This window comes from Neoarius graeffei, chromosome 7 (genome assembly GCF_027579695.1).
Source record: "Neoarius graeffei isolate fNeoGra1 chromosome 7, fNeoGra1.pri, whole genome shotgun sequence".
Taxonomy (NCBI): Eukaryota; Metazoa; Chordata; class Actinopteri; order Siluriformes; family Ariidae; genus Neoarius; species Neoarius graeffei.
Genome location: NC_083575.1, coordinates 5,141,340 through 5,167,644, shown reverse-complemented (window position 1 = coordinate 5,167,644; position 26,305 = coordinate 5,141,340). Strand labels below are relative to the sequence as shown.

General features: G+C 40.8%; 2 protein-coding genes across 3 annotated transcripts in view; both read left to right on the top strand.

Annotated features, from left to right (window-relative positions):
- Positions 1 to 15,892, top strand: part of zfyve26 (zinc finger, FYVE domain containing 26) — a 43,806-nt gene extending 27,914 nt beyond the window's left edge. For both annotated transcript variants that reach the window (XM_060925188.1, XM_060925186.1), the window contains exons 34-42: positions 2,228 to 2,443; positions 2,669 to 2,866; positions 3,070 to 3,299; positions 3,425 to 3,587; positions 3,852 to 3,911; positions 4,011 to 4,193; positions 4,568 to 4,618; positions 4,726 to 4,928; positions 15,624 to 15,892. In XM_060925188.1, the coding sequence (XP_060781171.1) occupies positions 2,228 to 2,443; positions 2,669 to 2,866; positions 3,070 to 3,299; positions 3,425 to 3,587; positions 3,852 to 3,911; positions 4,011 to 4,193; positions 4,568 to 4,618; positions 4,726 to 4,928; positions 15,624 to 15,846 (1,527 nt within the window). In that variant the 3' untranslated portion in view covers positions 15,847 to 15,892. The remainder of the gene's footprint in view (positions 1 to 2,227; positions 2,444 to 2,668; positions 2,867 to 3,069; positions 3,300 to 3,424; positions 3,588 to 3,851; positions 3,912 to 4,010; positions 4,194 to 4,567; positions 4,619 to 4,725; positions 4,929 to 15,623) is intronic.
- A 4,909-nt stretch (positions 15,893 to 20,801) lies between these two features.
- On the top strand, positions 20,802 to 26,268 carry vti1b (vesicle transport through interaction with t-SNAREs 1B). The gene is made up of 6 exons (XM_060925190.1): positions 20,802 to 21,031; positions 21,900 to 21,958; positions 23,373 to 23,567; positions 24,421 to 24,594; positions 25,664 to 25,725; positions 25,819 to 26,268. The coding sequence occupies exons 1-6, from the start codon at positions 20,935 to 20,937 to the stop codon at positions 25,910 to 25,912; spliced, it is 681 nt and encodes a 226-aa protein (XP_060781173.1). The 5' UTR covers positions 20,802 to 20,934; the 3' UTR covers positions 25,913 to 26,268.
- Positions 26,269 to 26,305: the final 37 nt, after the last annotated feature.

The following is a 26,305-nucleotide window of genomic DNA, read 5'->3' as shown; positions in this document are numbered from 1 at the left end:
TGTCTAATTATGTTGTTTAAACGTGTCACCATTGATTGTGAATAAACATGCTATTTAACAGTTATCCCACGAAATCGAGTCGTACATGAGCTGATAGCCAATGAGGTGCATAGCCAGGGATGAGAGTTTTCCGCTTTTCCTGAGCAAAAATCGATATTATGCCAAATCTGTTTTTTTTTTAATTTTCATTTTCATTGAGGGGGGTTGGGGTATGTTCCTTCGTGATACAAGCGTACGACGATGTTACATGTTTACATTTTCGCCATCTTTAGTCTCGCTAAGTCTTGCGGTATAATGCGTGTTCTCTACAATGTAATTGGCCAAAACATCGCTGGCGAGAGCATGATAGCCAATTATAACAGTTCTTACAAGAGTGTGGGAGAGAACAAAAGCCAATCATAACAGTTCTTACAAAAGTACCCGCATCTGTTCTATTTTATCGAAACTTGCACATGTTCATCGTCGCTGCGCTTCAAAAATACGTTTCTCTTTCGTATCGGCTTTTTTATTCAAAATGCCGAATACAATTGACAAGCGAGACGAAGCGAGGGTACGTGAAATCGATGCTGGTATAAAAAACAGAGAGAGGACTGACTAGCTTTTGTCTTTGGCCAAAAGGTTGAAGAAGAAGTCGAAATGATTAAATGAAAATGAGAAGTGACTGTGAACTATAAATAATTGTATAAAGTGTACATAGACATTATCCCATAAACTTAGCATTCGTTTGATTTAATACATTGAACATGTATTTGATGGTCAGTAAATCTGAATTAATGCTGACAGTTTTGAAAACTTAAATATTTCAAAAGACTTTGAAATCATATGCAACTAATGAGGACATAGGGAGAAAAGGTCAGTCACCCTAAGAAATTTTATTTAATACATGAACATTTTGATAATCAATAAAACTTACGTTTAATGTGAATTTAGTTTGTCATTTTTGTTGATCATAAATTATAACCATACCCTTGAATGTAGAGTGTGATTTTATTTTGAATTCAAACAATACTCCTATTGATTTGAAACATATTTTCATGTAAATATATAAAAAGACAACAGATTTTTTTTATCTACTACAGCTCAGATTGTAGAAAAAGTGGTTTGTAAGGCCTTATTTTTCAAAAATTCCTGGGGGGGTATCCCTCCCAGACCCCCGGCTTCGGGCGCCATCTTGTTTTCTGCTTTTTTGGTGACCACCCACTCTCATCCCTGATAGCACTGAGGTTGTCTATGAGTCATGTACGGTGAGATTGAGTGAGTGGAATAACTGTTTTATTCCATCCACATTCACTGAATTTTGAGAAATGGAACATTTTTTTTGCAAGTTTGATAAATAACTTTTATACAAAACGTCTGACAAAATAATTTCCGCTTAGTATAGGTACTCATATGGGGCTGAGTAAAATTAAGGATTAATTTCATGAGTGATTTCGAAGTTTTGAAAATTTCAAAACTTTGAAATCACAAGTGAAATTGATCCTTAAATTTACGAGGAACCATACGATTACTTGTTTATAATACACAGGGCCAAATTACTCAATTCTGACACGAGGACCGCATTTCCACAGAATATCATCATGTTTCGTCAGGCTTTTGGACTTGTTTGACTTTCTACGCATTCCAACGAACTAGCCAATAGCATTTCAGAAATACGGCCCTGTGTTAAGGAAAAAAGCCCTTCTTGATTGACCAATCAGAATTGAGTAATTTGGCCCCGTGTATTAAAAGAATGTAAACAAAGTGGCGAAATAACAGGAGCAGTTTGTGGAAAAATGCTAAAATAATAATAATTCTTGAAAAATAAAAGATACGTTCTTACCATCCGATACTTTCATTCCATATTCTTTTGCCTTTTTTTGGGGGGGGGATTGTTTTCGAGTAGACTTTTTATTTTGTCCTTGGTTGGTTCAGTAACACGTGCCGCCATTTTCTCCTTCTTTAGGATTTTTTGGCGGTTGGTAAACCAACTTAAAGGTGCATTACTGCCACCGACTGGGCTGGAGTGTAAAACAGGAGGTTTTTTTTGGAGGGGGAAGAACTATAAAATATTTGATCACGAAGTGATATATCTGACTTGATGTGCTCCACCGTTTTGTTTTTCTCTACTCACAGTATATGAGCTGATAGCCTAGTAGTAGAGTCGCCAATCAGAGCATGTGATTGCTCATATCCAGTGAATGTGGATAGAATAAATATTCATATTACTGTGTGTTCGTTTTTGTCACAGGCAGTGAATGATTCTATCCTGGCATCCTTGACTGAGCTGGAGGAGGCTCTGCGCGATATGGCACCGGTGGATCGGATGGAGACCCGAGCACAGCGCTGTGGACACCATCAGGAGTGTGTGTACTATCTGATGAGCTACGGCACACACCTGAGCCTCATCTCCTTCTATCTGCGTCACGATTGCCTGAAGGATGCACTCACATACCTGCTCAGCAAGGTGACACCCACAGTACACACCATCTAAAATACTGCCGTGTTTGCTGTGCAAATGTGGTACCGCACTATTTTTGACATTCCATACCGACATGGCAGCCTAGTTTGCTGTTTCAAACTAGTTTATGATGTTTCTCTGTGGATTATCGAGCGTAACAGTTGTTCATAAGAACACATTAACACCATTAGTGTTGATTTTGGAGTGTCTGGTTGTCTCGATGCTCTGCAGGAGTGTCCAGAAGAGGTGTTTCTGGAGGGCATACTCCAACCATGTTTGGAACGAGGCCGATTGGGCGTCCTGCAGGGGCTCCTGGAGACTCTGGATGCTAGTTTGGAGAGCTGGGGGCGATACCTGATATCAGCATGCCAAATGCTCCAGCGCAAGGGTCATTACCACACCCTGTACCAACTACAGCAGTTCATGATGGTACTGAACATGCATTTGGATCGAAGTGGAACTTTCTGAGTTGAAAGTCGAACTAGTAAAGCGTTTTAGACGAACACGGCCTATATTCCAAACTGATCGTAAAGCCAATAATGTAAAATGATTATCTTATTTTGCACTTCTGAAGTCTAAGGAAAATAGCATTAATAAAACTGTTGCATCATTTTGTAAATGTGCCCGTTCAGGACCACGTGCGAGCGGCTATGACGTGTATCCGCTTCTTCACACATGGCGCTCACTCCTACGTGCAGCTGGGCGAGCAGCAGCGTTGGCTGATCCGCGCCAAAGAGCACCTGAGGGCCTTCCTACAGGAGCAACAGAACCGCCGCAAAACCTTCTCTTCGTCGTCGTCATCATCAGCATTATCATCATCCTCCTCCTTCAGGAAAAGAATGAGCTCTAACGAAGTCTCCAGGTCAGATATCTCAAGTGGATTAGGATATCGGCAAAATCAGGAATCGTTTGTCTTCATCGGCTTTCATTTATTCACGTTTGGTTATACGATGACTAACGTGGACTGTTGTGTTGTATTTCGGTTAGACACATGAACACCATCATGCTGCAGCTGGAAGTGACACGTTTTCTACATCGATGTGAAAGCACCTCCTCCTCTAGAGCCACCACAAGCCCCACCCCTAAAGGCACCAGTGCCCCACCCACTCTTTTTGGAGGAAATCCGATGAAGGTGGATGTGGCCTGCAGGGTGAGCTGCCCACGTTTTTTTTTTTTTTTTAATTATTTCTTATTCAGGAACGTTCTGGTTGGAACAAGTGAAGAGCAGTATGGAACAAGACTAAGGTTGATGTGGTTATAGATTTGTTGTAAAGCAATAGTTTTGATATTGTTTTAGATCTTCATTGTTGGCGTGTTTCTGTGCATGGGATTGATGTTCGCACATGGTGACGTCAGATATTCTGTCGAAGAATTACGTGAACCTTTGCGAAGTGTATGTGTTGTCTCTCTGTAGGTGATGATGGGGGGCAAAAACATTGAGGAGGGGTTTGGCATTGCTTATCGAGTCATACAGGTAAGATGATATGATTCACATCTACTGTACTGTATGACATGCAGCCAAGTCCAATACTAAGATCTGTATTTGAGCATACGCTGGCTGTCTGTTTGTCAGGATTTTCAGTTAGACGCTTTGGCTGTGTACATGCGTGTTGGTCAGCGTTTGGTGTGCCTGCGTGAGTACCAGGCCATTCGCCAGCTGCTGAAGTGTGTGAGCGAGTCGGGCGCCGCCACCAAACATGACTGCGACTCCATCGTACTCAGCTGCGTCTCAGCCTCAGACAAAACCCCTGCTGACGTGAGTAGAAATCCATAATCATTTCTTATAATTCCCTGTGGAATATTCTGGATGTCGGGCAGTTAATTATAGATCAGTGCTCTGCCTCCTACGTTGGTGGTTCTGGACAGGATCCTGGAAATAAACAAAAATATGATCCTCAATCCTGGGGTGTTTTATGATAAACAGCATATATTTGCCAGATGAAAACGCAATGGATAAACATCATCATAAGTTTACATTTTTTCAAAATTTTTTTTGTAATTTATACCTTTCAAAAAATGGGTCACACACATTATTTTTGTCAGTAAAGCAGAAGATTAACAATGTACCGTTATACCGATATATTGCCATGGACCTAAATAAAAGCTTCTGTTTAATCTGATCTCTTTCAGGCCAAAGAGTTGGACTCTCTGATTTTGGAGTCCAAATCCACAGAAAATAAAGTAATCTTTCTTCCATTTATGTAGTTTTCTCCTTTTTATTTAAATTTTGGTACCGTTTTAATAATACCACCTAATACAAATACTCGTGTGTGTGTGTGTGTGTGTAGATAAAAGGGTACTTGATGTGCAGTAAGCTGAGGGCGGCGTATCTCCTAGCGGTCAAGCTGGACCCTGTGAAGGCGTGTTTGCACGTACAGGATGTTCTCCAGGCTGCTGAGGTCTCGAGTGACTCCATCATGAAAGAGATCTGCCGTCAGTGGCTCGCAGAACACCAGGAGCCAGCGTCACGGAAACGGCGCAGCAACAACAGGTAGCGTCTGCGGCTTAATGATGGACTGTAGCTTCAAAAGACCGACTGGGACACAAAGCTCTGCTCTGTTTGGGCGGTCGTGGGTTTGTGAAATGCTGGAAATGAATCACAGGTCACATGATCATGTCACGGGTCTCAAGGGTTATATCCATAACCAGCCTGGAGTTGTTTTGCCTTAAGAGCAATGTTGCAGGTGCAGGACTATTCACTACAGAGTAATGGAAAAGCCAGTACAGAACAAATGTGGCATCAAATTGTATATTCAAAACCACTCACAATTTTACTGCGGCGTTCTTAAACAGATGGATGTGATATTAAATGAATAGTCCAGCCCAAAATAAAATGGATACAGTTTCCCCAACTACCCCCAAATTGAGTCTGTCAGCCCAAGACTGGAGCACTGAGGCTCATATCGCGAACGAGTAAGAGAAGCTAGTAGGCACTAATTTACCGTCTTTCAAATTGCAAAAGTAAATCATTACACACCTGCTTCAGAGAACCATTTTCTACATAAGGTTTCCTGAAAAAAGTTAGTATTAAAAAACTTAGAGAAATGTGAACTACATTATTACATAATCTATTTTTGTTTGTTTTATACACTTTCGGCTACAGCTCATAATTGAGTCTGACGTGGCTACGACTGTTTTTAGCACCGCACTGTCTTTTTATTTATACAATCTCAAAATCCACATGAGCACTGTACAACTCTACAAAGCTGATAAACTTCCATGACTTGGCGCAATAGCCTCATAGTTCACTAAAGAAGCTAAAGTCGGCTAATGTTGGCGAAGGTCTTGGTTGATCATAAATAACTGACGTGAGGGGAAACGCTGTGTATTCCTGTAATGACTGAGGTTGTGCGCATCTTTTTAGAAACATCCAGTATTGGCCTCATCTTAATTTCCTACCTCAGATAATGGTGTGCTTCTTTATCGTTCCTTACTGATTCTACTTTGTTTCTTCACTGTGTATCGGGTTAATATGTATTAAACCATGCACATTTTTCATATTCTACTCATTTGAGTCGTAGGTTCTAAGGTTCTGCATTCAGACCACATGAAGTCTGTCGGAGTCGTTTGCATTCATGTATCGTCAACCTTAATTACAATGAAGTGCACTATTTAGGAAGTTTGGCAGTTTTATAAACCATTTTCGATAGTGTTATTTGTAGAGTATCAAGGAGGGTCCTCGATTCAGACATGGGGATAGATTTTGTCAGCTAGCAAACGTGAGCAAAGGATTTCTGACCTTTTAAGAAATATTCTGGCTTGCAAGCAAATGTGCTAATCTTACAAGATTCATGAAAGGTTTTTAAAAATCATATTCTATGTTGCTACCTAGCATGAGGTAACCAAGGGAATTTCAATCGTCATATTTTAGTCAGTTGGATTACATGAGCTAACCTGACAGGATTTCTGACAGAATTTTTGTCATATTTTGTCCAGCTAACACATCGCTAATCTGACGAGATTTCTGAGAGAATTGTTAAATCTGAGTTTTGAAGACCAGATTTCTGGCAGGATTTTGTCATGTTCTGGCTCGCAGGCTAATTTGTGCTAATCTGACAGGATTTCAAATCATATTCTCGCTAGCAGACTAATATGAAGTTGCACTAATCTTACAGGATTTTGTCATATACTGTCTGGCTAAAATAGCCCAACCGTATCTGACAGGATTTCTGCCAAAACTTGGTCATATTCTCACTAGCAAGCTAAATGGTGCTTATTTTGACAGGATTTCTACATCATATTCATACAGCTAGCTAACACTGTCAACTTTAAATTATATAGCAAGCTAGAATGTACTAATCTGACCAGGATTTTAAATCCTTTTCTTGCTAACATAAGCTTAACTGACAATAGGTTAAGCCATATTTAAGCTATCGGGCTAATTTGTGCTAATCTGACAGGATTTTAAATCGTATTCAAGCTAGCAAACTAATATGAAGTTGCACTAATCTTACAGGATTTCTCACAGGATTTTGTCATATACCGTCTGGCTAAAATAGCCCAACCGTATCTGCCAGGATACGTCAAAACTTGGTCATATTCTCACTAGCAAGCTAAAATGTGCTTATTCTGATAGGATTTCTAGATCGTATTCATACAGTTAATTAACATTGTCAATTATAATTGTCATTGTCAGTTAAGTTATATTACATATAGCAAGCTAGAATGTACTAATCTGACAGGATTTTAAGTCCTTTTCTTGCTAGCGAGCTAACATAAGCTTAGCTGACAGTAGTTTAAGCCATATTCAAGCTATCAGGCTAACTTGTGCTAATCTGACAAGATTTCTGCCTGCAATTTAAGTCTTATTCTATCCAGGAAGTTAACATAAGCTTTTCTGACCAGGATTTTTAGGGTCCCCCCCAAGCAAGCTAACATGAGCTCACCTGACAGGAGTTTCAGTTATATTCTTGCTAGAGTAGGCTAACTTGTGCTAATCTGACAAGATTTCTGTCAGGATTTTATGTCCTATTCCATCTGGCTAGCATGAGTGAACATGACTAGCATCCTGATAGATATATGTCAAGGACACGCCTGAAGACATGGCCACTGGTTTGGGGTCTACAAAGACGCTTCACAGTTTGAACATTTCTTGAAAGGTTAAAATATTGATTCCCTTGAGAGGCGGTTGCAGTGCTGTTGTTTAACTAATATAGAAAACCTTATTATTGTAATTTTACTGTGGCCATACTGCTGGATATGCATTTCCTCTGAGTGAGGGTGTGAGAAATAAAAAGACGATAAGGGAATTCTGTGAACAGCACAGATGTTTAAAGCACTTATGAAATGTTATAATGCTAAAAAAAACCCACATATCTGTTGAATAAGCAATACGGACTGTGAAGCTCTCTGAAATGATTCACATTGGATGAGTTTGTTACATTAATTTGGGGTGTGTGTGAATACTTGTCGTTGTTCTGTGTTGACTCGTGTGCGGTGAGAGATGTGTGATAATGACGTTACCTGTTGCGTCTTCTCGGACAAGTTTCCAAACTAGTTTCTGTGATGCAGAATCTACAACTTTACATTTAATTGTTTTCTTTTCTCCTGCTTGCCTTTCATAACTTTCATCAATAGGTTAATTGAGTAATTCAGTACTTAAAGGGAAATAATGTGTACGTGATCAATGGAAACACTGATGACTGATAATAACATTTCATGTTTACACTGTCCTTTGCACAGAATAAATAAGATTGTATTTACATGCATCAGTCGTAGTACATGGAATTAAATCCTGCCCAACGATGAATTCCCTCCCCTTCTTATTGCCGTTTGATTTTAGGGTATGCACAAATGACATTGGGTCACAGTTGAGCAAAAATCTCACCAATGGTATCATTTATTCATTTCATGATTTTATAATAATAACATAGCCTGTCAAATGTGATTGGTTGCCTGCTTGTCCAATCACCCCCCCCCCCCCCCCCCCAACCAAATAATAATAATAATAATAAAAAAATCACATTGTCCATAAAAACCTACTCGACCAGTGTCAGCATCCAAAATGCAACTAATCAGAGAGTTCTGGTAAAATGGTTACTTGAATGTTTAGCGCCCCCAATTGACCACCACCCCCAAGACATATTTTGAACCAATCAAAGCAGTTAGTTGTTTTAATTCCTTTGCAAATGTTTTTTTTTTTTTTAAATATTTTCTCACCTTTGATGGTTACACTCCATTTGAGATTCTGACAAAATTGCAAGGATTAGTTGAAAGTTACTGAATTAGGGTTTTACATCTTATGCAAAGTTGCTCAAAATCATTGCTGTTGGAAATGTATAATCAATAAGACTTTCCTGTTTAGTGTAAGGCAGTGATTCAAAGTAAGGGCCTACTCACACTAGGGACACTTGCCTTGTACCATACTTGACTATGATGGTCCCTCCACTCCCCCTTGACCTACGCTCACATTACGCTTAACTTTTTATGCTAACGAAAAGCACGCTTGCGTTGTGTAATAGAATTTAAAAAAAAAAAGACTGATTGATTTTTCCACTGTGGCTTACTTGGAGTCATTTTGGGGTCGGTGACACACAGGCCTCTCACATTCTGTACACATTTAGAAATTAGGCAATGCAGCAATGTTCAGTAAATCGTGCTGTATGCGTAAGATGATTTTTACAAATACTGCTGATGACAATTTGTATTCATCAATAAGGTGAAAACAAGACCTGTGAGTAATCCAGGTATTCTGGAATGAATTGAAAAGCGCATGCCCTAGGATTTGCGCTCCATACTTAGACGTGGATAGTGATCACACTGATGCGTACAGTGCCTGAGTTCATCTCTTCCAACCGGGCCAGAGCACAGTACGCTATGCGGCAAGCTTACTCATCAAAGGAACCAGAGTTTGGGAGTCAAACATGCTCGGTATGGGTCACCTAGCGTGAGTACACCCTACAAACAAAACAAAAAACCCACACAATATTTAACTGTTTGATTTTGGGCTGATGTCTCTCTAGTGAAGAAGAAGGAAAAGGACCAGAAGAATCCTGACAAAACAGTCAGGTTTGACCCCTGAATGAGAGAAATTCAAAGAAAAAGTTGCCAACACCCTGGGCCTGGACCCTAACGAAGTGCAACTTCCAATCTTACTAAGATATTTTCTCCTCATGCAGCCATTTTCTATTTCCACATTAGATAGGTCAATTAACAAGCAAATTTGTTACATTTAATGTGCTTTTGAGAACATCTGGTCCCCACAATTACAGCACGACCAGAATACGTGTGTGTGTGTATTCTGCAAGACTTTCAGTCAACTGAAAACAGCTATAAAATCTTTCACACTTTACATCTTTATGAAAATAGTTAAATGTGATCAGACCACAACTGGTCATCATATGACCTTTCATATAAGAAAAGTAGGAAAATGTGGCCAATCGTACGTTTTTCCATACATTACACAGTATATATTTAAATTCTCATCATGAATGTAACAGTAGTAAAAAAAAGTTTACTTCTGTATAAAACAGTACCATTCTCGGCAGCTGCAGTGGATAGGAGGTGAAATGTGTGTGACGTAAAACAATGTTCAAATTTCTAATGAAGAAATTAAACTCAAATTTTCCCTCGCCCTACAAATGAAACGACACTGGGATCCCAGGTCCAGTGTCTTACATAAGCTTAAAGTGGGAGTAAGTGTGTTGGAACAGAATGGGTGTCTCGTCTGAGTGACGGAGAGAAGCGCGATCTCAGTCCCATTCGATCCCGAGGAGGTCGCAGCTGACATCCCACAGCCTCCGAGCGGTTTCATCACAGCGGCCCTGAGGAGCGACGGAGGCTGGAGCACAGTCACTGAAAAAGGGAACGGATTTATGGTCCAATATTTTTCAAACAAGACTCATCCAATCACTTAGGTTTTATGAATTATTCCTAGCCTTTAAAAAGAGAACAGACAAGTGGTTGTACAAAATAAAGAACGCTTCTTTTTATCCAGTCACAAAGACACATAATGGGTATAAAAATACTTGGTTTCAAATACCTTTAAAAACTATGGGGTGCCTATAATTTTGAAAGCAGGGTATGCAGCATGTCATGTACATCCTACCTGAAGTGTTTTCCCATGATGGAGTGCAGTTCCTCAGCCACTGCGCAGTAGATGGAGGTCTGCGCTCCCTCTTGCGGTGTTTTCAGGAATACGGAGAACAACGCGAACATCAGAGACATCACCGTAGAGTGACGCACCAAATCGGACATCACTGTCCCCGGGTGCACAGAGTTCACCGTCACATTCAACCCTGGGGAGGATGGAGTCAGCATTTGGTATGGAGCAATAATAAAAACAAAAAAACCCACTGTTGCAGGCTGCATTCTGATTGGTCGGCTCTGACAGTAGCACCGCTGCAAGTCACAGCTTTGTATTAATGCACTACTGCTAATGCTTTATCGTTTCTATAGTAACTGTTCACTCAAAGGAATGTCACATTAAATACAAAAATGTTTTTTTTTTTCTCTGATAGTTTGCTGTAAGGACACTATTATGGAAGGAGCCTCCAGTGTCAGTTTTGCAACCAGCTCAGTAAATTGTTCCCCTGTCCCATGTTATGATGTGAAGCCTCATTTGTACCTGTTAGCTTGCGCGCGAGCTCCCGAGTGAACAGCACGTTAGCCAGTTTGCTCTGGCAGTAGGCCAGGCCGCTGTTGTAGCTCCCCTGACTGTGCAGGTCATGGAATCGAATCCAGCCGAAATAATGCGCCAGAGACGAAACGACGACGATGCGGGACGGTGCGCTGCGCTTCAACACACCGATCAGCAGGAACGTTAAGAGGAAGTGACCTAAGATCAGTGCATACTGATTGATTGATTGGCATTTATTTTACATGCAGTCATGGTTAATAAAATACAGGTTGAAGTTATTTGGAAATGCAATAATTAACTTATACGAGTATAGCGTGGTGCTTGAAAGTTTGTGAACCCTTTAGAATTTTCTATATTTCTGCATAAATATGACTTAACAGATTTTCACACAAGTCCTAAAAGTAGATAAAGAGAACCCAGTTAAACAAATGAGACAGAATTATACTTGGTCATTTATTTATTGAGGAAAATGATCCAATATTACATATCTGTGAGTGGCAAAAGTATGTGAACCTTTGCTTTCAGTATCTGGTGTGACCCCTTAGTTGCAGTTATTGCTGCACAAAACGTTTGCGGTAACTGTTGATCAGTCCTGCACACCGGCTTGGAGGAATTTTAGCCCGTTCCTCCGTACAAAACAGCTTCAACTCTGGGATGTTGGTGGGTTTCCTCACATGAACTGCTCGCTTCAGGTCTTTCCACAACATTTCGATTGGATTAAGGTCAGGACTTTGACTTGGCCATTCCAAAACATTCACTTTATTCTTCTTTAACCAATCTTTGGGAGAATGACTTGTGTGCTTAGGGTCGTTGTCTTGCTGCATGACCCACCTTCTCTTGAGATTCAGTTCATGGACAGATTTCCTGACATTTTGCTTTAGAATTCGCTGGTATAATTCAGAATTCATTGTTCCATCAATGATGGCAAGCCGTCCTGGCCCAGATGCAGCAAAACTGGTCCAAACCATGATACTACCACCACCATGTTTCACAGATGGGATAAGGTTCTTATGCTGGAATGCAGTGTTTTCCTTTCTCCAACCATAACACTTCTCATTTAAACCAAAGAGTTCTATTTTTGTCTTATCCGTCCACAAAACATTTTTCCAATAGCCTTCTGGCTTGTCCACATGATCTTTAGCAAACTGCAGATGAGCAGCAATGTTTTTGGAGAGCAGTGGCTTTCTCCTTGCAACCCTGCCATGCACACCATTGTTGTTCAGTGTTCTCCTGATGGTGGACTCATGAACATTAACATTAGCCAATGTGAGAGAGGCTTTCAGTTGCTTAGAAGTTACCCTGGGGTCCTTTGTGACCTCGCTGACTATTACACACCTTGCTCTTGGAGTGATCTTTGTTGGTCGACCACTCCTGGGGAGGGTAACAATGGTCTTGAATTTCCTCCATTTGTACACAATCTGTCTGACTGTGGGTTGGTGGAGTCCAAACTCTTTAGAGATGGTTTTGTAACCTTTTCCAGCCTGATGAGCATCAACAACACTTTTTCTGAGGTCCTCAGAAATCTCCTTTGTTCGTGCCATGATACACTTCCACAAACGTGTTGTGAAGTTCAGACTTTGATAGATCCCTGTTCTTTAAATAAAACAGGGTGCCCACTCACACCTGATTGTCATCCCATTGATTGAAAACACCTGACTCTAATTTCACCTTCAAATTAACTGCTAATCCTAGAGGTTCACATACTTTTGCCACTCACATATGTAATATTGGATGATTTTCCTCAATAAATAAATGACCAAGTATAATATTTTTGTCTCATTTGTTTAACTGGGTTCTCTTTATCTACTTTTAAGACTTGTGTAAAAATCTGATGATGTTTTAGGTCATGTTTATGCAGAAATATAGAAAATTCTAAAGGGCTCACAAACTTTCAAGCACCACTGTAATCCCAGATTATTGGGCCGGCTCATCATTCTGTTTAATATCTTCTAATCAGCTAGAAAGCTCCCTCACCGAGGTGATTGACTCCCAGGTGCATCTCGAAGCCGTCTGCAGTCTTCATGTAAGGACACATCATCACTCCGGCGTTGTTGATTAAGATGTGCAGGTGACTCACCTCTGTGTGAAGAGAGGATTTGAGGTCAATTTTTCCATACGTCACATACGCTTTACAGAAAACAGTAACCGCCATATAATATTGGAACAATGCAAGGAGTTCACTGATTTGGAAATCTCATCTCATTATCTCTAGCCGCTTTATCCTTCTACAGGGTCGCAGGCAAGCTGGAGCCTATCCCAGCTGACTACGGGCGAAAGGCGGGGTTCACCCTGGACAAGTCGCCAGGTCATCACAGGGCTGACACATAGACAACCGTTCACACTCACATTCACACCTACGCTCAATTTAGAGTCACCAGTTAACCTAACCTGCATGTCTTTGGACTGTGGGGGAAACTGGAGCACCCGGAGGAAACCCACGCGGACACGGGGAGAACATGCAAACTCCGCACAGAAAGGCCCTCGCCGGCCCCGGGGCTGGAACCCAGGACCTTCTTGCTGTGAGGCGACAGCGCTAACCACTACACCACCGTGCCGCCCTGATTTGGAAATGGTACAAACTAATTAATGCACGAATTAGCTCGTCTGTCAAAGCTACATAAAACCTGAACTACAGGTACGAGTGAATATAACATTTCAGTGTTGTGGTTATAATCAAACTAGACTGCAGTGCATTCTGAGAAATTCCACACTGCTAATAGTAAAACAGTATGTTACATGGCATAATATCAGACTTTGATATTCAGTCTTAGCCTAGTAAACTAGACCCACCCGCCTAGCGGCCAAAAACATTTTTGCCTAGCGAGTGGGTCTAGCCTCGCACCATATAAACAAAAACACCCCGGGCATCAAATCGTGCCCGCCAATCACAACGCAAGGTTTTTGTTTGGATTCTTTGGGCGGGCTTTTGCAGGAGTGACGACAAGGCTGCGCGACGCTGGAGAAAGCACAACAGGAAAGATGGCTACGGCTAGTGAACAGCGCGCGTTTGACTCCGCTTTGGAATCAGTTTTAGAAGAATTAGACTTGGAGTTTTGGTTGAAACATGAGCAGGAAGAGGCTCTCCGCTCATTCCTTTTCAAGAAGGACGTTTTCGCTGTTTTGCCGACCGGCTATGGCAAAAGTCTGATCTACCAGCTGGCTCCGCTCGTAGCCAAAAGGATGGGGCTAGTTTGTGCAGTACGAAGAATTAATAAACAGCTTTGAAACATTACTTTTTGATTGTTTCTTATTTTCCCGTTATTTTAAATTTAAGGGAAATTATTTCACCAAACACCACTAAATAAAAACTCTCAAAAACAGTTTAAGCAAACACTTGAAAAACACTTGGAAAAAAATAAGAGTGTGTATGTTAAGTATGTGGTAAAGACTCCAAACTTGTGGTCATTATCTCCAAACCTCTTAATATCTAGAACCTGTTTATTAATTAATACGCATTTTTGAAAAATTATTTATTTCAAGGCCTCCCCCACTGCGCGCTCTGACTACGTCACAGTCACTGTTGCACTGATTGGTCAGAGCGTTGGCCTATACGCACAGAGACAGTTTGAAAGACAGCGGGTTGTTCCTCCTACACCCATCGGAAATGTCTACGGATCGAGGCCAGACTAAATATTCACATTTAGTCTGGCTTGCCAGGCTAATTCAGTCTGGTTTTCTCCATAATAATGATGTATTTTTTAAGTCTGATCAAGGTTCAGGTGTGTGCGTGTGTGTGTGCGTGCCCACAGACACCTTGGAGGAATCTCTGTGCAAATGCTCGTATTGAGTAGGTATCCGCCAGGTCGAGTTCTCGCACCTCCACCTGTGCACCACCCACACGTGTGCGGATCTCCGCTGCTGCCTCCTCACCTTTCTCCACATCCCGACAGGCCAGAATCACCCGCGCACCTGCATGGATTTTAAATAATAAATTTTTTTAAATCAAATACTGTGAGGATTTTTACAGAATTTTTTTTTTTTTTTGGGGGGACGGACAACAACTTTGCATTCTTCTGAATGCATTCAATCATCTCAGACATGGCAGTGAAGCTACAAGCAGCGAAACAGTAATGGAAGTCTCTCTTATCCAAAATCTTTGTTAATACATCTCTACATCATCTTATATTTGAGCAGGAAAGTTCTTTAATCTTCGTCTCAGCTTCACAGTTTAAAAGCAGCGGAGACCCTCAAGTCTTTTACATAATACAATTCAAAACTAGTGGGTGAAACTCCGGTATCTAAGAATGCATAAATAAAATAAAACTAGCAACTTATGGTCATCATGATGTGTCATGAGATGATGAAGCGTAAATTTAAAAACTGAAATTAGACAGCCTATTTTGCGACTTTGGTCATTATGCTCCAATGCAGACCTCATCTGAATGTTAAATTTAGACTAACTTTTTTCCATTAAAGCTGCAATAAGTAACTTTTGTTCACATAGTATTTTCTTCAGTTCACAATGACACAAGAAATCTGACCCGGCAGGAGAGCAGTGCCATGTTTTACAGTAAAGTTTCCTTCTGTGTTTGGACATGAACATTGTTAATTGGTTGTCAGTTATATATTAGATGAACGTTTCATTAATGTGTCTTTCACCCCGTGCAGCCAGGTCCAGCGCTGTCTCTTTCCCGATCCCTGTGTTCGCTCCTGTAATCAGCGCTGTCTTCCCATCCAGACGGGCCGTGGACACGCACACTCCACCTGCTGCATATTTCCTTCACACACACAAAATGGAGCACAAGGTCATATAATGGGTCTTGTGTATAATCGGTATCCATACAGATCTTGTCCTGCTGCGTATGATGTATGGAATGTCACTATGCCCTGAAACACCTCTCAATATTTAGCATCATTAAAGGTCCCATGGCATGAAATTTTCACTTTCTGAGTTTTTTTTAACGTTAAAATGAGTTCCTCTGACCTTCTTAAGTCACCCCAGTGGCTAGAAATGTCATAATGTGTAAACCAAACTATGCCCACCCTTTGTCAACATTTGAGAATGGCGCGTCAAAATGGCGCGTTGATAGGCTCTTCCCTTTACTACGTCAGCAAGGGAGATGATCCCCACGCCCCCCCTCTGGATTCCCACCCACTGTATGGATTGCCCGCCCAGCTCAAAAGTTGCCACCATAGATACGTCACTTCAACTTTGTAGTGAGGAGACCATAGAGGACACAACAACATGGCACCACCTAAGCGAGCGAAACATGGAAATTGCACTGTACATGGATGTGACAACACAGAAAGGAGTCTGTTTTTACTGCCGACGGCAGAGCCCCTGAAGACGCAGTGGCTTAATTTTATTTACTCCAATAATACGCCGTCGAGTCTACCTAAGACGGTGTATGTTTGTCGGAAGCATTTTCCTGATGAATGTTTCCACAACTTGGGACAGTACAGGGCAGGTTTTGCACATCAACTGTCACTGAAGCCTGGGTTCGTACCAAGCATCCCTGCCGCATCAGCCACAAACACCGAACAAGTAAGTGTATAACTGTTAAGTCGTTTTGCCGTGTTTTAAAATCGGTGCGTTAGCCTTGCAATGGCTACATTAGCTGTGCAGCTAACCGCTTCCTGCAGTTAGCCAGGTACTCTGCGCTACAAAACCAAAAAGCATGCAGCATGCTCTGTTAAACTGAGTTTAGTCTGGAAATTGACTATAACTTATGAGCTTATGTTTGACTATTGCTCCGCAATGCATGTCTTCTGTTGGATAAGCGACATGTTGCTGTAGTTGCTGCTTCTATCCTCTTTGGTTATGGAGTGCGTGTTCAAGCCTAGGGTATTAAACGTTCGTAAACTACCACTCCGAACACTCTCTGTTCTCTGTGTCACGTTGAGTTTACGAAAGGAGTCCGAGGGAGAACGCCCCCACCCTCTACCCTTCCCCGCCTCCATGCTTCTCATTAGCAAAACGACACACTGGGAAAAGGGCTGAAATGGGGCTTTCTCCCAGGAGGCTATATCTACGTGCCGAGGGTTCATTTCGAGAAAGGCTGTGGATATAACATCCGGAAACCTCCACGAGCCCATTTAAAGCATCAACAAACCACCATGCCATGGGTCCTTTAAAAAAAAGTCATGAAGAAAATTTAATGAAAAAAACATGATCTTCAGTCGTGTCCAAGATTTATTTTGTAATTCATACAGAGTTCACTTTAGTTGTTTTAAACTTGTCGGTGGCCTATTTTCACTTCACTCTGTCTAAAGAGAGCGGTGTAGCAGTACTTTAGTCATGGCTGACAAATTTCCTGTGTCAGGCTTGAATATGAAGATCAGGAACGACAAACAGGCCTTGAAGTGCGACATAACCAATGTTAGGTCCGGGTTGCTCCATGACACTGACAAAAAAGTGGCGTGTCAGAATTTTGCATTTTCTCACCTAGTTTGACCACTCCTACAACATGTTCCTCGAGAGCCACGACGGACAATTTCTTGACCCTCGTCCCTGATAATATGCAAGGACGTGAACGATGATTGGGGTCATGGTCAAACTTGTGATGCCAGTCTCTCGAACCAAGACATGGCAAGAATTTATGGCACTTTGAATGCTTAAGCTGACCGTTTTCAAAGATAAAAATATCATGTCGCCTGGATCCCAGCAGTCACTAGCCGTGTCCCTCTCTACTGTCGGAGGACTAATGAAAATACAGCACAAACTCATCTCGTTATCTCTAGCCGCTTTGTCCTGTTCTACAGGGTCGCAGGCAAGCTGGAGCCTATCCCAGCTGACTACGGGCGAAAGGCGGGGTACACCCTGGACAAGTCGCCAGGTCATCACAGGGCTGACACATAGACACAGACAACCATTCACACTCACATTCACACCTACGCTCAATTTAGAGTCACCAGTTAACCTAACCTGCATGTCTTTGGACTGTGGGGGAAACCGGAGCACCCGAAGGAAACCCACACGGACATGGGGAGAACATGCAAACTCCGCACAGAAAGGCCCTCGCCGGCCACGGGGCTCGAACCCGGACCTTCTTGCTGTGAGGCGACAGTGCTAACCACTACACCATCGTGCCGCCCTACAGCACAAACATCAGAAATATTTCGATATAAAAGATATTTCATGTGTTTCAAGGTGAGAGTTTCCTTTAAAAAGGTCAAACTTGGGTTCATAACATGATGAACTCTGATCCGGAGGCTATCTTCTGCAACAGGAATGAGGAACAACACAATGGTTTTGGAATATTATTTCAGATTTTGTTCATCGCTGTGTAAAATGTAATCAATTCTAGAGGACTAAATGACTTATAAAACCAGTTTCTATATTCGGGGATCTTTGTATGAGAGAGGGTTTGTTGAGTTGATTTAATTAATTAATTAATTAATTAATTAATTAATTAATTAATTAATGCCCCCCCCCCCCCCGTTCATTCCACAGTTGCCTCTTGATCGTTCGATAGCGTGCCTCCTGAACAGCCAATCACGTTGCGGTATGCATAATTAGGCCACGCATGCATAATTCGCCCCGCCCTCGGAGAGCTGTTATTGGTCGGTTTCCAAAGTGGCTCATTTTTTTATTCAGCGGGGGCGGTTACTATGATAATTCAAGAAATTCACTCAATAAATGTATAAAAATATAAATCACTGACATTGAATTTTAAAAGTCAATTGTTGTGTGTGTGTAATAAACATTTAAATAATCGGGAGTATTTCTGCTCATATACATTCATCAGGACATCATGAATGGTCGGTCATTCATTCATTCTCTCTCCCCACATTAAGATGCATTTCAATACAATTCCTCGTGCCCGAGCCCTTGATTTATTGACATTATTAAATATTCCCAGCTCTGTGTCAGATCATAACAGCGCACCTACCTGATATAAGGCGACATCAGTCTCAGGATTAACGCCACGACCCCGGAGCCCACCACCACACTCATCACCATCATCATTATCATCATGGCGGAAATTAAAAATAAAATAAAAATGATGTAGTGCTTGTGCTGTTGAAACCGTGAGGACTTACAGGGATGAATCTGTGACGATGCTGCGTGCCGTTTAAGATTTAACCTCCCACTCGCTGAGCACCCAGAGCATCATGGGAATTGCAGTTTTCCTTCAAGGCAGCGCGGAGTCAAAATGGCGAATCAGAAAGCGAGGTTTTATCCGGGGATTCGTAGCTCCAGCAGGATATAAATAAAACTACTCGCTCAAGACGTGGATTATATGAATAAACTGCATATTAAAGCAAATAACAGAAGTCAGATCCGCACTCGCGAATTAATATTGATCCGCACGCGAACTCGCTGACGTAGGGCGGGTGTTTGTGGGAAATGTAGTTTTCTTTAGCCGTTATGTCACTGCAACACGTATAAAACGTCAAACATCACTCAGAGCAGCTGATTAAAGCAACACACGACAGATTATGGATGCAGGGTCAAATTTAGAACTCATACATAAATAAGATTCCATCCCAATGTTACAAAGCAAACAAACAAAAATCCCCCACAAAACTGTTTTGACTGTTTATTTGCACCAATTTACGTGTGTATGTATGTATATATGAGTGTTTAGTCTACGTCTAGTTCTTATCTAGTGTTTACACTGTTTATATTGTTTGAGTGTTTAGTCTGTCTAGTTCTTATCTAGTGTTTATACTGTTTATATTGTCTGAGTGTTTAGTCTTTGTCTAGTTCTTATCTAGTGTTTATACTGTTTATATTGTTTGTCTGAGTGTTTAGTCTTTGTCTAGTTCTTATCTAGTGTTTACACTGTTTATATTGTTTGAGTGTTTAGTCTGTCTAGTTCTTATCTAGTGTTTATACTGTTTATATTGTCTGTTTATGAGTGTTTAGTCTTTGTCTAGTTCTTATATAGTGTTTATACTGTTTATATTGTTTGTCTGAGTGTTTAGTCTGTCTAGTTCTTATCTAGAGTGTTTATACTGTTTATATTGTCTGTTTGAGTGTTTAGTCTTTGTCTAGTTCTTATCTAGTGTTTATACTGTTTATATTGTTTGTCTGAGTGTTTAGTCTTTGTCTAGTTCTTATCTAGTGTTTACACTGTTTATATTGTTTGAGTGTTTAGTCTATGTTTAGTTCTTATCTAGTGTTTATACTGTTTATATTGTCTGTTTGAGTGTTTAGTCTTTGTCTAGTTCTTATCTAGTGTTTATACTGTTTATATTGTTTGTCTGAGTGTTTAGTCTTTGTCTAGTTCTTATCTAGTGTTTACACTGTTTATATTGTTTGAGTGTTTAGTCTATGTTTAGTTCTTATCTAGTGTTTATACTGTTTATATTGTCTATGAGTGTTTAGTCTTTGTCTAGTTCTTATAGTGTTTATACTGTTTATATTGCTTGTCTGAGTGTTTAGTCTATGTCTAGTTCTTATAATTGTTTACACTGTTTATATTGTTTGAGTGTTTAGTCTATGTTTAGTTCTTATCTAGAGCGTTTATACTGTTTATATTGTTTGTTTTTTCAATTATTCTATTTTTATTTATTGCATTGCCTGTTTGCACCGTGGGTCAAAGAGGACTGAAATTTCATCTGTGCTGTATGTCGAGCATGTTTGACAATAAAGTTGACTTACTTGAAAACTACACAACCCACAATGCATTGCGATACGGCTAAGCGTTGTTTGATTATTTTTTCTGTGTAAGTTATGCAGGGTTCCTTCCTTTATATTGAAATGTGAAATTATGTGCATACCTTATATGTTGCTTAATTGTTGGTATCGTGAGATTTTTTTTTAGTTTAAAATGTGTTTAGGTAATAATTTTCAGACAGGCACTGGATCGGACACCTATAGGAATCTCGGAAGAGGCCCACTTCCTCCCGGATGTTGTGATAGTGCTGCTATTGACAATCGGCTGTTTCTGGTTAATGTTTGTGTTTAACGGCTGGAGCTGATAATTTTCGCCACTTTGCAGGTTTTATAGTCGGGTCTGAACTCGGCAGAATGTCGTCGGAGGAGTTTGAGAAGCTTCATGACATGTACAAAGCTTTGTATGACGAGCTGAAGTTGATCTCTGACCGAGTGATTTGCTCCCAAGGCGGTAAATATTCAATCTGTCTCAAACAGAAACGCTGATTTCACACAGTTTTAATGTTTAAGAAAGTACAATGTGAATTCTGGTTCGTTTATTGCCATTACTTTGCTGTCTTATTCGTGCCTTCGTCTTATTTCTTACGATTATGGTTTATTTTCGGTTTCAGGTATGTGCTCATCATTGATGTGGTTATAGTGCGATGTTTATTATACTGTTGATCTGATTACAGATTATCCTTTTAGTGTTGTGGAAGGTCCGTGAGACAAGCTGGTTACTTGTGTAGTAGCAACTCTAATCAATTAATCTCTCTGTTAATCAGACAAACAAAAATTGCAGCTTGTTGTGTTGGAGAAAACTCCGACTCCTGTCCTTGAAGATGCTATCAAGCCACTGAAGGTTGCAGCTTGATGGTTATAGACCTCTGATACTGGAGTCTCCTTCCTTAAAAATGAATTATTACACAGTTGTTGAATACTTGATTCTGATTGGTCAGTTGTAGTATAGCAGACCGCTGCTACAGAACACATGAGCAGAAAAACTAAAACTCTTTCAATAAATGTTGTTGATTTCTTTAATAGGTAGTCATGGATTATGCATGTCTCTTATCAGGATCTGAGTTTATTTCATTGGATGTTTTCCCTTCCATAAAAACCTCTTTATATCAATGATTAGCTTTACACGGTATAGTAATTGTCCGAGCTGCTGTTATAGAAAATGAATCAACAGTTACCTGGTGTAATAAATGTAGACTGTTTTCTTTTTCCCCACTTTTCCTCCCTCGGTACTCACTGCCCTGCTTCATAATACTGAATTATTCATCCATACCCAACAACATTCTTTTAATTTTTAAAATTATTTCTTCATTTGCTCCCAGAGGAGAAGAAGAAGCAGGTGCGAGTGTTTGATGAGCGTCATGGAGAGGCACAGGAGCTGGTAAGTAATGTTTCGTATGCAATAAGGACTGTGTTCATGCTGGGGCATTGTTTTATCAGGTAGTCTATAGGCCTACTAGATGTAGAATTGGACATTCTACGTAGACTCACGTTTTTTTTTTGTTTGTTTGTTTTTGTTGTTGTTGACTGGAGGTGAACTTCCACTGTGTCATTTTTGCCACAGGCCTTTATCAATTAAGCACATTTTATCATGTTCTGTCCTGAGAATTAAACGGCAGCCGTTTTATCAAGAAGATAATGCTGTAAACATCTCTTTTAAGGTCCCACCTTTAAAAGTTTTAAACTTTCTAACTTGTATTGATGTGTAAAAAAAAACCCCCAACTTGTTTGATTTATTTATTTATTTATTTATTTATTTAAATTGTGTAATATTTATTTTAGCCTGCTTTGGCCATAAAATAGCCACAGATGCTAAAATGGCAATAAATTAAATAAAGAAACAAACATCGTTTTATTGGTTGGCAATAACATGCTGATCTGTTATTATCGTCAGGGGTTAGAGTCAGTCGTATGATGTGGGAATGAGCCCAAACACAAATCTCATTAATTGTCTTTCAGAGCAGTCACACCACAATCAGGTGACCACTTCATACGGTGCTGTTCGATGAAAATAATCTGATAACACTAATCCTGATTTATTTAATTATCTTGGCATAGAAATTTCATGCATCACTTCCATTTAATGTTGTGGAACATCAGCAAAACTCCTTAGTTCCTGTTCTCACTTGTGATGGTGACTTTTGGTTACCAGCTTCTCTTTTTCTGTCTGTTTTGAAGTTAAGACAGAAATCAAAATGAACAAACTCCTGTGTCCTGAAGATGTCCGCTTAGTTCCAGTTCAAGTTAGATCTGGCTGACACTGGAGATTCCTTCCACTTCTCTAGATGTTAAATGCATGACCTTCCAGAAAACTCACCACCATATTTGGTAACCACAGTATTAGGTTTATGGTGCGTCAAGTCCTTGTAAATGAACTGTTACTATAGAAACAAGAGCACATTAATGTATTATGCATCTGTGGTTTTGTGGAACTGTTTGTGTGGTTTTTTTTTTTTTTTTTTTTTTTTTTTCGGGTGAAGGAAGAAATGGATGATGAACCTCAAGTAATTCTTTCAAGCAAGATGGCTAACATTATCCCAGTTCTTCCTTTCTGACATATTTTCGTTATATGTTGTGTGAATTTTGTATCAGTTTAGTATTTTAAAATCCTCATCCAAATATGATCAACTTTTGCAATTTATCCTAATAGACGTTTTTCAGAGTGAGTGTTGCCATATCTCTCACCGGTCACTAGGGGGCAGCAGAGCATCATTAAAGGCTGTGGGATGTAAATTTTAACCACTTGTTCAGTGATTTTGTTGATCAGATTAATCTCATTCTCATCTCTCTCCCAGCTGCAGGAGATGGAGCAGGAGCTTCTCAGTGCCCCGTCCTCCTTCAGGAGCGCCATGTCCTCCAAAGTACGGCTGTACCACAGAGACCTGGGGAAGCTGCAGCGCCAAGTGCACACCACAGACACCGGATTCGGCTTCTCCGTGCGGATGGGAGATGCGGGGCACGGCATCTACGCCGCTCAGAACGAACGCAGCGTGAGTACAGGAACAGGATGTTTGAGTAGAGTTAAAATCTTTCTCATATATCACCCTTTCTGCTCCTCAAACCTGCCTGATCCATCCTGGTGTCTTATGTCTGGCTGGAGTCTCATCACATCGCTCCTGTGGAGGGCGGCTCTATATGGACAGTTGAAAGTCACACTTGGAGGACGCTCTGGACACTTACAGTAATGTGTCTATGGCTGAGGACTACAGATGACTTGCTAACTTTAGAACTGCAGTTATCATGAACAGTTTTGTACTCAAGTTTCCATTAATGAGTTTATAACATCAGTGAAAGTGACTTCTTGTTAAAACTGTTAATGTTAGTCATGTCTGTTGTCCAGGTGAGGATGGGTTCCCTTTTGGGTCTGGTTCCTCTCGAGGTTTCTTCCTTGTGTCGTCTGAGGGAGTTTTTCCTTGCCACCGTCGCCACAGGCTTCATCATTGGTGACAGATTAGGGATAAAATTGGCTCATGTCTTGGGTCATTCAGATTCTGTAAAGCTGCTTTGGGACAATTTTTATTGTTAAAAGCGCTGTACAAACACTTGACTTTCATTGTAAATATAATAAAACCAATCCTAAGAAAAGGGAAATGGGTCAAGTCTCTTGATGTGGAAATATTCCCAGTTCTTTTCGATATCCAATGTGTTTTCTGATATCAGTTCCACACTATTTTTCCAACTGGTTTCAGCCCGATATTGATTTGTTGCCATCTCCGTGCACTTTTTGGGTCGTCATGTGCCATAAAAGAAAACAAAGATTTGTCGTTGCCAGCATGCCAAGAACGTGTTTTTTTTTCTGTTAGGGGTCAGCTTGTCATGAAGAATCATTTTGTGTGTGTTCAGACGGAGCAGCAGGCTCAGCGAGCGTTACTGATCCAGGGCTCGGAGTCGCTGAACAACGCCACACAGAGCATCACACGCAGCCACCACATCGCCGTGGAAAGCGAGCAGATCGGTACAGATATCATCGAGGAGCTCGGACAGCAGAGAGAGCAGCTCGACCGCACCCGAGACAGGGTGAGAGTCTTAGCAGGACGTGTTTATTTATATATATATATATATATATATATATATATATATATATATATATATATATCATTATCTCTAGCCGCTTTATCCTTCTACAGGGTCGCAGGCAAGCTGGAGCCTATCCCAGCTGACTACGGGCGAAAGGCGGGGTACACCCTGGACAAGTCGCCAGGTCATCACAGGGCTGACACATAGACACAGACAACCATTCACACTCACATTCACACCTACGCTCAACGGGGAGAACATGCAAACTCCGCACAGAAAGGCCCTCGCCGGCCACGGGGCTTGAACCCGGATCTTCTTGCAGTGAGGCGACAGTGCTAACCACTACACCACCGTGCCGCTATATATATATATATATATATATATATATATATATATATATATATATATATATATATAGATAATAAAAATATATATATATATATATATATATATATATATATATATATATATATATATATATATATATATATATATAAAAATAAAATATGCGCGGTGGTGTAGTGGTTAGCGCTGTCACCTCACAGCAAGAAGGTCCGGGTTCGAGCCCCGTGGCCGGCGAGGGCCTTTCTGTGCGGAGTTTGCATGTTCTCTCCGTGTCCGTGTGGGTTTCCTCCGGGTGCTCTGGTTTCCCCCACAGTCCAAAGACATGCAGGTTAGGTTAACTGGTGACTCTAAATTGAGCGTAGGTGTGAATGTGAGTGTGAATGGTTGTCTGTGTCTATGTGTCAGCCCTGTGATGACCTGGCGACTTGTCCAGGGTGTACCCCGCCTCTCGCCCGTAGTCAGCTGGGATAGGCTCCAGCTTGCCTCTGCGACCCTGTAGAAGGATAAAGCGGCTAGAGATAATGAGATGAGATAATAAAATATGCGTGTGTGTATATAAATATAATACGTATGTATGTGTTATCGGGTTATGCAGAGATTAATATTAGTAGCGTTTTTTAAAAACTGTTAATTGTATACATTGTCATTTAATAAGCAGTAATACACTAATAGGTTGATGTGTGGAGTGCTCAGAATTGAACATTTTTTAAATCATCTCCTTCAGCTGGTTCACACTGGAGAGAATCTGAGCCGCAGCAGGAAGATTTTACGCACCATGTCTCGCAGGTGAGCTCCATCTCTCTCACACACAACAGCTGAGCCACCATATGGCCTTGTCCATGTGCACATTACTCACATGAGCTTCTGGTCTTCTGACAGATTGATTACCAACAAGCTGTTGCTGGGGATCATCATCGTCATGGAGTTGGCCATACTGGGAGGTGTGGTCTACCTCAAGTTCTTCCGGCACTGAGACGGAGCGCTCCTGGTCTTTCCTTTCTCTCTGAAGAAGTAGTGAGACAGACACGGCGGCCTTTTTCTGCTGATGTGTTCCAGCACCTTCTGTGTCCCACATCATGTTGGTTGGTTCACAGCGGTTCTGAGGAACTACTTCTTGCACAGCTTTTAAGACTCCTTTTTCTTCGATGTGGTGCAAATCTGTGAAAAATCAGCATCCATACGAACGCCTGGATAAGAAGTGGCGTTAAACTGACTTGCTGTTAACACTGCAATAGAACTGACCTTTGACCTCTTAAACCTGACCTATTTAATAGAAACACTTTGTATTTGCCTTTCAGGATACAGTATTAAAGCGTCCTTTTAATGGTGTCTTTGTTTAGTTGATGAATGTAACCAACAAATCGTG